Source organism: Squalius cephalus (assembly GCF_949319135.1).
Source record: "Squalius cephalus genome assembly, chromosome: 5".
In the NCBI taxonomy this organism is placed as follows: domain Eukaryota; kingdom Metazoa; phylum Chordata; class Actinopteri; order Cypriniformes; family Leuciscidae; genus Squalius; species Squalius cephalus.
The window spans coordinates 23,548,974-23,562,838 of record NC_137126.1 but is presented as its reverse complement, the minus strand read 5'-3'; the positions used below and the strand labels follow the sequence as shown (position 1 = coordinate 23,562,838).

General features: G+C 39.7%; 1 protein-coding gene across 1 annotated transcript in view; it reads left to right on the top strand.

Moving 5' to 3' along the window:
* smarca2 (SWI/SNF related BAF chromatin remodeling complex subunit ATPase 2) overlaps window positions 1-13,865 on the top strand; it is a 52,826-nt gene that overhangs the window by 26,589 nt on the left and 12,372 nt on the right. Inside the window, exons 27-28 of the mRNA XM_079872341.1 lie at window positions 3,166-3,256; window positions 10,787-11,004. Coding sequence (XP_079728467.1) covers window positions 3,166-3,256; window positions 10,787-11,004 — 309 coding nt within the window. The remainder of the gene's footprint in view (window positions 1-3,165; window positions 3,257-10,786; window positions 11,005-13,865) is intronic.

Genomic DNA, 13,865 nt, shown 5'->3' with positions numbered 1-13,865 from the left:
CTGCGCTGTTACACTACGTGAATTCACTCAGCCCCTCACCGAAGAAAATTAATAGTTGAATAAAGTTGTTATTTTTGTTTGTTTTTTGCGCACAAAAAGTATTCTCATCGCTTGGGGTTTTGATCACTTGAATATGAGTAAAATTTTAGTATACAGGTCCATGAGAATCAGAATGGAGCCAATATATGTTGACTGAGGTTACAGCGAGGAGAGATTGTAAAGCCAGTAAACAGATTTGACGAAAAAACTCAGATTTTCACTTGAATTATAGTTTAAAAAAATGAACGAGTACATCATAAGAAACTTCTCTCTATTTCTAATGTTTGCTCATCATGTAACAGGATTACACAGTGCCGCGACCAATCAATCACTCCTTTACGACTGGCTGCCTGCACATTTACTGTCCTCGCGGCTGCTGCAACTTGCTTCATCCTGGCCTACTCTATAAAACAAAAAGGAGCAAGTTGCAGCCAAGGACAGTGAATGTGCTGGCAGTCAGTCGTAAAGGAGTGATTGATTGGTCGCGGCACTGTGTACAAAAAAATACTTTGGCCTAATGTCTTATGTCGAGTTACACAAAGCAAATCATCTACACAATTATTTATTTTTCTTACTTCATGACCGTCATCCGAACACCGTCCCGAATTTCAGCCAGTCTCATCTGGTTACCCTAGCAGTGGTGCCTGTTTAGATTCTGTAAATAAAATATTAAGTGGGTTGGAAAATATTTGAAACATAGCAAACAGTGGCTGTTATTTTCCAGGTCTGTTCATCCTTCCCCCACAATATATCTCAAACACAATATGACAAATACAGCCCTCCTCTGTGTAGCAATTCAGCTCAATCAATGAACCCAATTGCATTACACTGAATCTCCTGAACTCAAATAGCTTTTTTTTTTTATCCTCCATCCAGGCACAAATTGACTGTCTTTCTCTCTAACAAGCTTTTTCCTATCCCCTTTGTCATTTCTTTTACACAAACTGGGCTCCATACAGTCCTCCTAAACAATTTCAAAGCAATCCAGTGGGTTGTGCCGGTCGATAATAAGTGCTGAAACTGTTTCCATAGGGTATCACGGTTGTTTTTTGGTGAGGGGTCGTCTGCTGCAGGGTTTGGCTAGAAGGTAACAAGAGTACAACTGTTTTTGAGCACAGAGGCTGAAGGTGTAAAGCAGCAAGGGAGGTAATTATACATGAAGCCGGTTCCTGATAAACAGAGAGCCACTGAGGAGTAAAAGTGTACTGAAAGAGGAAGGAAGTTCGACACAGCAATCAGATCTTCCAGAGAAACATGTGGTCTGTGAGTTTTTATGAGGTGGAAAAAGACCACTTTGATTAAAGTTATCTGAACCACCTTACTTTTATTGTGGCTTGATGGGCAATTTCAAAGTAATCTTATTTAGTGCCTCACTGTGTTTCACGTTTGTTTTAGTGTTTTTCTAAAACACACCATGAAAGTGTGGAAAGGAAATATTTACCGTTTGATAGTCCCCACACACACAAAAAAAGGATTCCTTTGTAGCTTGCGCTTAAAGTCATTCTCCAAGATTGCTTTTACACAGGAAATTATGACAGAGCATCTCCCCATCGACACAGCTCAGTGGCTCAACAAATTGATTTTGATGCTTGACTGCACAGAGTTTAGCAAACAGTCAACTGTGTTGGGGAAATGAAGTCTGTTGCAGGGTGTGAGATAGGGCTGGGTACCGAGTTCGATACTTTTTAGGTATTGACCGAATTGCCTCGATACTATCGAGTATCGAAAAATGACTTGTTGTTTGGTACCAGATTTCGATACCTAAGGGGTTAACTCGTCAACGTCAGTGAGCCAATAAGCACTAAAAACAATAGTTACGCCCAGAGACTTCACTTCACGTGAAGTGTGTAAGCGCCCCAACCCCCATAGATGCACGTGAAGGGTGTAAGCACTCAAGGGGAAGTCTGTGTCCCAAACCCCTAAAGATGTGGAAAGTCGATCAAAAGTGTGGCTGCATTTCTCCAGACTCGATGCCAACAGCGCGTGATGCAGTATTTGCGGTAAAATAATTGCTGCAAAGACCGGTACCACGACAAATATGATGAAGCACTTGACAGTGCACGGAGTAAACGTAAGAGCAGAAAGTTGCTCCGTCTTCGACTGGTAAATGAAGATTGTTGATCACTCTGACAGTGTTTATATTGCAATAATGACCTACTGAATGTACACTGCCGTTCAAAAATTTGTTGGTTAGTCAGTAAGGATGCATTAAAGTGATCAAAAGTGACCTTAAAACGTGTAATGTTACAAAAGATTTTTATTTCAAATAAATGCTGTTCTTTTGAAATTTTTATTCATCAAAGAATCATGAAAAATGTTATCATAGTCTCCAAAATATTAAGCAGCTGTTTTCATATTTCTGAAGGATCATGTGACACTGAAGTAATGATTTTGAAAATTCAGCTTTGACATCACAGGAATAAATTACGTTTTGAAATATATTCAAATAAAATAACAGATTTTAAATTGTAATACTATTTCACAATATTACAAGTTTTACTGTATTTTTGATCAAACTAATTTAGCTTTGGTGAGTATGAGCTCTTTATAAAAAAATGTTTGTTTCTTTGTGCTTTTTTTTTGAAAAAAGTTTTTCTGAGGTAATGTGTTATGTAATCTTGTTAAAATGGATTTTATAAAATTGGTATCGAAAAAAGTATCGTTCAGGAATCGGTATCGAAATTTTTTTGAACGATAGCCAGCCCTAGTGAGAGAGTATGTGTCAGTCTTGGAGACATATGTAAATACTCAGGTCATCTGCCTTCAGCTTAAAATCTGTTCTTGCAATTTGCAGTATAACTCTCAAACGGGGTGTTTGCATTTATTGCTTGCGATGTCGAGAGAGAGGTCAGTCATCCGAGTCAAGTCTTTCGTTTTTACTGTGAATTGGCCACTTGAGGCGACATTAAGATGATCTGGGTGTCTCCTGTGAATCGACAGAGTTTAGAAAAGATTACTTTATTCCAGTAAGCACTGAGACACAACTACAAATGGGAATAAATGAATTGGAGCTCATGTAATCTGTCCCCTGTGAAATACTGTATTCCAGTGTGGGCAAGTCGAAGGAGAAATGTTACTTTGAGTGACTTCACTGTTCTCTTATGTTTTGCTTTTGCCCACATACAGAGATATAATTAATAGTGATGCATCTGTCCTCAACCCCTGGAGACTGATCTACCATCATAAGTTGCAATACACTACCTTTCAAAAGTTTGGGGTCAGTAAGGTTTTTTTTTTTTTTTTTTTTTCTTTCAGATTAATACTATTATTCAGCAAGTATTAAAGGGTTAGTTTCACCCTAAAATAAAAATTAAGACACCATTTATTTACTCACCCTGGTGTTGTTCTAATGCTGTATGCCCTTCTTTCTTTTTTGGACCACAAAAGGAGAATTTTAAAAAAAATGTCCAGCTCACGCTCGTCCACATAATTGCAGTGAATAACGACCAGCATCAAGGCTTATAAAAAAGAATCAAAGGTATCACAGAATGGGTCAATGCCACACATGTTATTTATTCTAAGTGTTCTGGCGGTATACGATTTGGTGAAAGACAAACTTAAATTTAATATATAATTTAACGAAAATCATGAACTTGGCCATTGGTCTAAGCGACGTGCACGTTCGTGAGATTATTAACACCGCAGTTCACTCCGACTCGCCCAGAAAAAGCACACAAGTTGCTTTTTGATCAAATATGTATCAAAAGTGACTGAAGACATTTATAAAATTATATTATTCCTATTTTCTAATATTTCACAATAATACTGTTTTACTGTATTTTTGATCAAAGAAATGCAGCACAGGTGAGCATAAGAAACTTACTGACTACTTGTAAGCGGTAGTTTATGTATCCTGCAGTGGTGGGTGTGTCAACATCTCTTCTGAAATAAAGTTACATTTTCAGTCGTATGTATTTCTCTGTTAGCCGTGGTGGAAAGAGTAATGAAAAAACAAACTCAAGTAAAAGTACCATTACATTCCAATAAATTTAGTGTGAGTGTAGAGTAAATTGTACTTGTCCAAAAAACTACTTGAGTTAAGAGTAAAAAAGTAGCTAATTTAAAAGTACTCATGAGTAGTGAGTACTGAGCTGCGGATTCAACCCCCTTATAATAAACACTGCACTACAATTAATAAATAAAAACATTGCACATACTGTAATTCACATTATCTTTTGTTCTTTGTCAGAAAGATTGAAGAATATCTATCATCCGTATTTTTAAAATGCATCAAATCAGTACATTCATCACCATTTAAATCATATTGTTTGAAAAAAAAAAACATTTAAAATTAGGTGTAAGGCCACTGAGCCCACTATTGTTGCACATAAAATATCAATGTTCATAACTGCATAGAATTAAAAAATCTTTAGAAACTCATACAATAGTTCAGCATCAAACAGCATGAGATGGGTTAAATGGAGATTAAAAAATACCCAATTTCTCTCCAAAATGATACCAGTTTTAGTGTTTTGATAATTAAACGAGAATTACTAATATTATCAGTTTACCTCACCCAATGCACTGAAAAAGGCTAAGATAGTGAGTTAACACTAATTACACTGTAATTCCATGCCATTAAATATCTTAAAATTTAAACGTAAAAGCACATTGTTCTGGAAAGGCGGTATCATCCCTTTCATTTTACACGTCACTTGAGGGAGTTAACACTGTACGCAATACCGAATGTCAGGCCCTGTAGATAGGCCAGCCTATAATATAAATGTCATAGTAAGCAGAAATATGAAATGTACCTTAACATATATTATCAGCATTAAAAACAAGAACTCACACAGGGTATGTTTCTGTAATGAAGAGTCTTAAATCGATCTTTATGCACAGTATGTGTCTATATTTGTTCGTCATGCTAGTAAGTGCTAAAACCCCACTTTTACAAAAGTACATTGTTGAGAACGGCAGTAATGTAGTGTGATTTGCTAAGGGAGCATACTCTGCACACAACCTATCAAATGCACTCTTCTTGTGTGGAGGCAGTCAGTTTTGAACTCAAAAGATGAGGTAATTTGATTGGATAGTAAACAAAAATCGGCACACTGCTACTGATGCTTCCAAAGAATCAATTTATTGAACTGTACAACGTTTCGACCCGAAGGTCTTCGTCAGGCAGGCCTTCTTTGGCATTCTTTGAAAGCAGCAGTGGTAATGTGCCTATTTTTACTCTCTATTGAAGTGCTTGATCTGATCGCGCACCTGCCTAAAGTTTTCTGGATGTGCGCATACCACTACTTTGTAATTTGATTGGATGTCTCTTGTATTTGACCTTTTTACGGCACTACCATTTTCCTTTTTTTACATTAGAGGCCACATTTTGCCTGTTAGAAATGCGTGCTCGGTTTCAATGTTATTTTAAGGTGGGGCAGAATTAAATGAATGGCAAAACTCAGCATTTTGTTTGCGTACCCCCTCGGTCACCTTACGTATCCCCAGTGGTACGCATACCCCAGTTTGGAAACCACTGCCATAGATCATACCCACACAGTCCATGACATTGAAGACTACTCCCCCAGTATCACATGACGTCCAGAGTATGCTTCCTTTCACAGGTGCTGCTGAGCTCTTTCCCTCAGATTAGTTCGGTACCCACAGGTGCGACATCACTATGACAACAGTGGAGGTGATGGAGGAAAGGTTACACATTATTGGCTCAGCATTGCTAAAACAAAGCCAGAGGTGTCCCTGCAGATGGCTGTTATTTGAACCTAGGATCTCAGCCATGGGATGTATCATTTGAGTGCTCCGGACACAGTGTTTAAAAGGATGATGTGTACCCCCTGCTCTGACCTGATGCATAATGCACATAATTTATGTGGTGCTGAAAAGCATGCATACTGTGTTTTTCTCTTTGATTACATAAAATTGAACGCATAAATGTGCACTACCGATCAAGTATGGGGTTGGTAAAAAAAATGTATGTCCTTGAACGGCTGCATTTATTTAATTAAAAATGCAGTAAAAACAGTAATGTTGCACTTTATTTTACAGTACGTGCACTTTCAATGTACTTACAGTGTACTTACCCACAAAAGTACTGAGTAATGTAAGGTAACTACATGGGTTAAGTTAAGGTTTAGGGGAAGGTTCAGGGTTAGTACCTTGCGAAACAGGATTTTAAAATAGTGCTATCAACACCAGTAATATTGTAAAATAATATTACAATATAAAATGATTTTTTATATATATATATATTTATATATATATATATATATATATATATATATATATATATATATATATATATATATATATATATATATATATATATATATATATATATATATATATATATATATATATATTTTTTTTATTTATTTTTTATGTGCTTTATTCCTGTGATGGCAAAGCTAAAAACTGAAGTAATGACTGCTGAAGTCAGTGTCACATGAACCTACAGAAATCATTCTATGCTGATTTGGTGATCAAGAAACATTTCTTATCAATGCTGAAAACAGTTGTGCTGCTTGATATTTTTGTGGAAACCATGATATATATTTTTTCATGATTCTTTCATGAATAGAAAGTTCAAAAGAACAGCATTTATTAAAAAAAGAAATATTTTGTGAAAAAAAAGAAATATGATGTCTTTACTGTCACTTTTGATTACATCCTTGCTGAATAAAAGAATCAGTTTCTTAAATAAAAGAAGAAAAAAATCGTACAGACCCCAAACATTTGAATGGTAGTCAGGGCCGGACTGGGACACAATTTCAGGCCGGGAAATCCTACACCCATCCAGGCCATCCTATGCACCCAAATAAAATTTAGAAACACGGACAACCCTATTTTTTCCTAAATTACATTTATTGGTCTAAATCCTTAGGCTGGGGCCGTGTAAAATAATTAAAGGCTTTCTCTTGAACGGTATCCTCACTTCCCTTTTCCTTCTCTTCATTTACCCTAATATCTTTCTGTCTCTCCCTTCCACCAGTATCATCAGCCTCATACACTAAGTGGAATACTAGTGTTATATATGTATGTATGTATGTATGCATGTATAAAGAGTGCGTATTTTTCTTGTACCTGTCACTTGTTCTGGCCTCATGTTACAAACAGAACTGTCTCCACCTTGGTGTAAAACAACCACCTTATTGTAATTTGTTTGTCCAGAATCTACATTTATTTTAGTAAAAAAATCAAAGTATTATATTTGACAAAATGTTGTTGTTTTTATCTTAAAATTACTTAAATATCCAACATTTAGCAACACTATATTTCATACAATATGTAAAAAAAATCATCATTGCACCATAGCTAGTGCTAGGTTGACTGTCTCCACCTTCATTTGATAAAAAAAAAGGAAAGGAAAAAAGCTTTAAACGTCACAAATGGGCAGACATTATTTTCTAAATTGTCTAATAAAATGTTATTGCATTATTTTTTTGTTGATATCTGCACTATCACTCCTGTCTCCCTGCTCCCTGTACTACATATGTTCATATTTGTCTGCTAAATTACTAATGTAACTTTATACTAAATAATATTAATCTCTTTTAGCATACAGTATTTTGAGTGACGATAGTAATGGGGCACTATACCGCTTACATTTGCTAGCATTTCAATTCTAAGTTAACGAAGAAAAAAGTAGCCTACAGTATTTACAGATGAAACTGACCTGCACTTGAAGCCCTGAACAGATCATTTTCATTTTGTAACATTTTAATGCTTGTTCTCTGAGTGCTTTCTTTTTTCTTTTTCGTTGTTCTTTCCCTCTCTGCTCCACCTGGCCGTTTTCTCTCCATCATCGGGTGATGCTCGCATTTTCTGTTTAACCGTTTGGCTGAGGCTTAAAGTCGAATCGTAGCCTTGCCAGTCAAGACTAACAGATTCATGATTTTTTTATAATAATAATTTTATTGAATGATGAATTCGAAAATGATCACTAGTAAAGGTTGTATTATAAAAAAAATAAAATAAAAAAAACGCTGCCTGGCAGCATGCCAAATTAGTCGCCAGGCCACCGGGAATTCTCCCGGTGCTCCCGATGGCCAGTCCGGGCCTGATGGTAGTGTACATTGGATCATATTTCAAATGTGAGGTAAACGTAATATAGCTATTTTGTAAGTAATTGAAGGCATAGTTTATGTCTCTTTAAAACAAGACATTTACATTTGAATGTGTTTGCTATGGTGAGAACAAATTGTTTTAGTCATAGATATAGGCCTGGATCCTCTTTCATAACATCTTGGCTGAGAACCAAAATCCTAATTGCACCACTGAAAGTCTCACATTAATTTGTTTTCATATACGATTTTTGGTTTCAAAAGCGGACTCTCTTTTAGGTCTGTTTGTTTGCTCATTGTTCACTTCTGGCTCCGTGCATTTGCATTAATCTCAAATGAGGGCTCTGGCTCAGCTGCATAACAGGTGTGTTGAATTACTTTGTGCTGAGGATCAAGCTTTCCACATTATGATAACCAACCTTTGGGTTTTACAGCAAATGCTACAGAAGAGCATAAAACTATATAGGTTTCCTACTTTTCAAAGAGAATGGATTCTTCTCTGGAAGTTGTTGGATTTACTGTGGATTTCTTTGCTACGCCAAGGTCTCGCTTTGGTGGTGGAATTACAAATGTTTTTGAGCATATTTGGAGATTTGAAGTACTGTGCAGACCTAAACAAGGGGGATCACTTGTATACTGCTTTACAACAGGGGTGGGTGTTGGGCCAAACGCAACAACACAAATGTATTGGACCATACAGTACGTTCACTGAAGGCAAATTACTTTTTCTCTGTAAATATTCAAGCCAAATGTGTGTTTGGAGAGACTGAAAAATGAGAGAATCCCTTGATATCCATCTGTGTAACAAAAGGAAGGGAAGGATGTAGAGAAGATTCCAGACAGATGGATTTAATTAAGAATGGATCTGCACAAATGCTAAGCTCAATCATGTCAGATTGTGTGACTGATGAAAGTCCAAATGTGACAATGGACCACAAAACCAGTCACATGGGTCACAATTTGAAATTTATATCTATACATTATATGAAAACTGGATAAATAAGCTTTCCATTGATGTATGGTTTGTTAGGATAGGACAATATTTGGCCGGGATACAACTATTTGAACATCTGGAATCTGAGGGTGCCAAAAAATCGAAACATTGAGAAAATCCTCTTTAAAGTTGTCCATTTATGTTCATGATTGTGCTGCGTTCACTCACAAAAATAAATGTTTTATATATTTACGGTAAGAAGTTTACAAAATATCTTCATGGAACATGATCTTTACTTAATATCAATACAACAATGTATTGTTGGCTATTGCCACAAATATACCTGTGCGACTTGACTGGTTTTGTGGTCCAGGGTCACAAATGGCTCCATAATCAGAACCCATAGTCAAGTTCTCTATAGTCAGAAGCTGCTTTCACTTCTAGATGTAGTTTATGGTAATGAACATGGCTTTCATGGCTGCCAATGGAGAGTTGGGAAGAAGTCCTCAAATCAAATATTCACTGTCATGCATAGTAGCCTAATCAGTAAAATTTGCATTTGCAGAATCACACTGATGGCATTTTTCTGTTTGGCATTGTAAGGCCCGCTATATTGGTCCAGTCTGCCGGTTCCCCAATACACGGGGAAGGTATCAAGTGTTCTGTCCTCACTCATGCAAAGTATTGGTTGGTTAAATTTGTAATACACTAATCATATGTATTTACTCGTTAATTCATCTGACTCCATAAATGAAAGGTTTTAATAATATCTGTGCCTCACTAAAAGTGAGAGAATGTTTGACTATTCCTTTTAACTATTAAATGAACAATGTCAAGATCAGTTAGAATAATCACATGTAACAATTTATGTCAGGTAAATGTATCATGCCAATTTCATAATCAATTCAAAGATAATCGATAAAAAACATCAAATGCTCTGGAATAGAGAGAAGATGCAAACCCAACTTTAAGAAATACGTGAGGCTAAGAGATCTCTCTCTCAGCCTCACTGGCCAATCTGAAGTACAGAAAAGGCCCTGAACTCCCTGCTGAATTCCATTAAATAGCCAGACTTCTTTCACATGGAAACATGTGCTAACAAAAGAAATTTGCATTCAGAGGTAGCACCTCTGGGTGTAGGGAGACCATTTGTCTAGAGGCCAACCCCTCCTTATGTGCTAGTTATACATAAACCTTCAAAAACCTTATTACCTTGTGTTTTACTTATTCTGAAATGAGACATTTGTACCAGTCGCACTGTGACATTTTAAACGATACCAAACATGAAAATACTCTGATAATCATTCACATTAAACTATACATTTTCTTGGGAATTCAGGTGAATCATCTGAACATGAGAGAGAGGGGGTGATGGGAGAGGAAAAGAGATGTAGATTAAGATGACTCGGAGGTGAGACTTTCGTCTCAATGGTGCACGAGGGCCAGTTCAAATGGTAATCTCCAGAGAGGTCCTTTTGTCCTCTCAGGGTCTGGTCACCCCCAAAACAGACTGTCCAGAATTTCCTAATTTATCAATTCTTACAGCATGTATATGAATCAGCATGTGATTTAAAAGATTTAGAAGAAAGGCTTCGGTCCCAACTGCTGAACATACCTGGTTTTCTCATTCTGTGGCAGAATGAATTTAGATTAAAATCACATGAACGTCGAGCGCAAATTGCAAGTAGACAGTGAATTTAATCTAGCAATCAACAATTGTCTTTTTTGCTTTTCATTTCGTAATTTCCCACCTCATTAATTACTCAGTGTGATCTTAACTGTTGAATTTTGACAGGCTATAGAGGATGGCAACCTGGAGGAAATTGAGGAGGAAATACGACTGAAGAGGCGCAAGCGTAGGAGACATGTGGACAAAGACATGAGGCGTGAGGACGGAGACAAGGCCAAGAAAAGGAGAGGACGCCCTCCAGCAGAGAAGCTCTCCCCAAACCCACCCAAACTCACAAAACAGATGAATGCTATTGTCGATACGGTCATCAATTACAGAGATGCGTAAGTGCTGTTAAACTTCCAATAATGCCTAATTTTGCCAGCCCATTCCTCACCTCACTGTATTGTTGCAGGTGACTCTTTGAATTGGCTCTCCTTAATCACTGTTTGATTGTCTGTTCATTTGTAGTAAAGGTGACCCTAAATAGAATGTCAATTTTTTAACATTGAACTCTCAGTGGTTTTGTATTGAACATGCTGTTCTCAACATCTTAGCTTTTCCAGGAATTTGCAGTGTAGAGATAGACAAATAGTGTGTTGACAGGCATTGTTACTGTGTCCCGGAATATACATGTGGAATGACTCCTGTCTGGAGTAACGACCAGAAGTAATTTTAAGGTGAAGTAATGTCAGGGCCATCATGAAGGAGGAGAGGCTTTGTAAAAACTAATGCAGGGGTCACCAACCGTTTTGAAACTGAGAGCTACTTCATGGGTACTGAGTCATACGAAGGGCTGAAATTAGAAGCTAAAACTAAAGCTGCCTTTAGCTCACGGCTTTTTCTGTCCGTAGTGCACTTCCCGGTGGGTAGTTAGCATGGTAACGTTAGCTTTTGTGACACGTAGTGAAGTGTCTCTCCACATTGTGCCGCTTTGCCGTCGCCCCGCAAATGAGAGACACGCAGGTTTCTTTCACAGTCGTAAAAAAGAATTCCTCTTCCCATTCGTTGTGAAAGTGATAACGTAACGTCGACGTGACGACGTAATTGGGATCACTTCAGGGAGCCCTATCAACTTCGAGTGTCTACAGAACGAGCCAATGAACGTTGGCGTGCGTGAATCGCGTCACGCGCCCCCGCCCCGCAGCGCGGGTATAAACAGGAAGCGGGCGCACGCACACATTGTCTTTCACTTCGGAGCCGAGCTTTTGCTTTCACTTCCGAACTCTACAGGAAAAGACTGCCTTTGAGAACGAGAAGAGGACTCTCCTTTGTGTTGGTGTGACGGCGCGATCAGCGGTGGCCGCGAGCATTGCAGCTCACAACTGCTGTTTCCACAGCACTATTGTTCTGTGTGTGTGTGTGTGTGTGTGTCGGTTCGGTGGGCGTTTCCCTGTGTGTTCATTCACACCGCGGCTACCCCTGGGTGCCTCAGCACTGAGAGAGTTATTTTTCTATTTTTTTGTTTTCACTAAAAGAGCAACACAAGCGTGACCCTGCGTCTTTTTCAAGATGTCATATCGCTTGTGCGTTTCTGGATGCCGTCGTTCCCTGGCGCCAGCAGATGGCCACAGTAGTTGCTCAGACGCAGAACAGCGGCACCACTGAAACTTTTTCAGAGGCTCCTGGGGCATATGGCATTGCTTCATATGAGGCCGCTCCACAATCGAGTCCCGAGATGGGCGTGGCAGAGCGGCTCGTGCCGGGTCCAAGTGACTCCGCACTGTCGCCAAACTCTCAGCTTGTGGTCGGACCCTTCGTTCCTGCGGGCAGGTGTTCCCCTGGAACAAGTGTCCAGGCACTCTGTGGTCTCCACGGATGCCTCTGCCACCGGCTGGGGGTCCACGTACAACGGGCATGCAGCTTCAGGTCTGTGGACGGGGCCTCAACTGCATTGGCACATCAACTGCCTCGAGTTGTTAGCAGTACGTCTTGCGCTGAGCCGCTTCAAAACGCTGCTACTAGGCAAGCATGTACTGGTCCGTACGGACAGCACTGCGACCGTTGCGTACATCAACCGCCAAGGTGGTCTACGCTCCCGCCGCATGTCACAACTCGCCCACCATCTCCTCCTCTGGAATCAGAAGCATCTGAGGTCGCTTCATGCCGTTTACATTCCGGGCCTGCTCAACCATGCAGCCAACGAGCTTTCACGGCAGCAGGTGCTACCGGGAGAATGGCGACTCCATCCCCAGGTGGTCCAGCTGATTTTCAGGTGCTTCGGGACCGCACAGGTAGAGTTGCACAGACCTTGTGCAAAGTCAGGGAGGACGAGGAGCAGGTCTTGCTAGTTGCACCGTATTGGCCCAACCGGACCTGGTTCCCGGAACTAGTGCTCCTCGCGACAGCCCCTCCCTGGCCCATCCCTCTGAGAGAGGACCTGCTCTCTCAGAGACGGGGCACCCTATGGCACCCGCATCCAGACCTCTGGAAACTCCATGTCTGGTCCCTGGACAGGACGCGGAGGTTCTAGGTGACCTACCCCCTGCGGTAGTTGACACATCACTTCAGCTAGAGCCCCCTCTACGAGGCGCCTCTATCAGGCATGAAAACTCCTCACCTTTCGGCGAAATTCGCCGTTTTAAAACCAAAATGGGCCCCCTACGTGATTTGTGCAGATCCGATGAGAAAATATTTATTGGGGGGGGTCGAAATGGGGGGGGGGGGGGGTCGTGGTCGAGGCCAGCATTTACCCGCTATAAAGTTACCATAAACTTCGCAGCTTTAAAAAACAATCATCATTCCTAATGCCGAAACATGACAGCCAATACGAGTCAGAGTAACGTTTAGGACAGAAATGTTTTCAAAGTCTTTTACACCGCGAGTCTGACAACTGGACACACTGCCGAACAAAGAACCGCACGTCGGAAAGCAAGCCTGAGTTAAGTTAGCTTACTATATTAACTGCCCTGTTAGATACAGACAGCGATGTTGCCAATGTCATTATTTTTAATTTTGACATAGAAGTGGGCGGGATAATATCGCGAGCGGGCGCGGGCGCCGTGAGCTCTGAGCGAGCAGGAACGAGTAACAGTAGTGAGTTGTCGTCGAAAAAGATGGATAACCCAAAGAAGCTGTCGGGGGCTAAAAATAGAAAAAGAAAGAGGTCGAAATGAGATGGCATGTCAACTGATGCGACAGCAGCTAAATAAGTGGATGGTGAAAGGCTACAGGTAGGATTTTGTTTTGTGTGACGTCCAGGCAT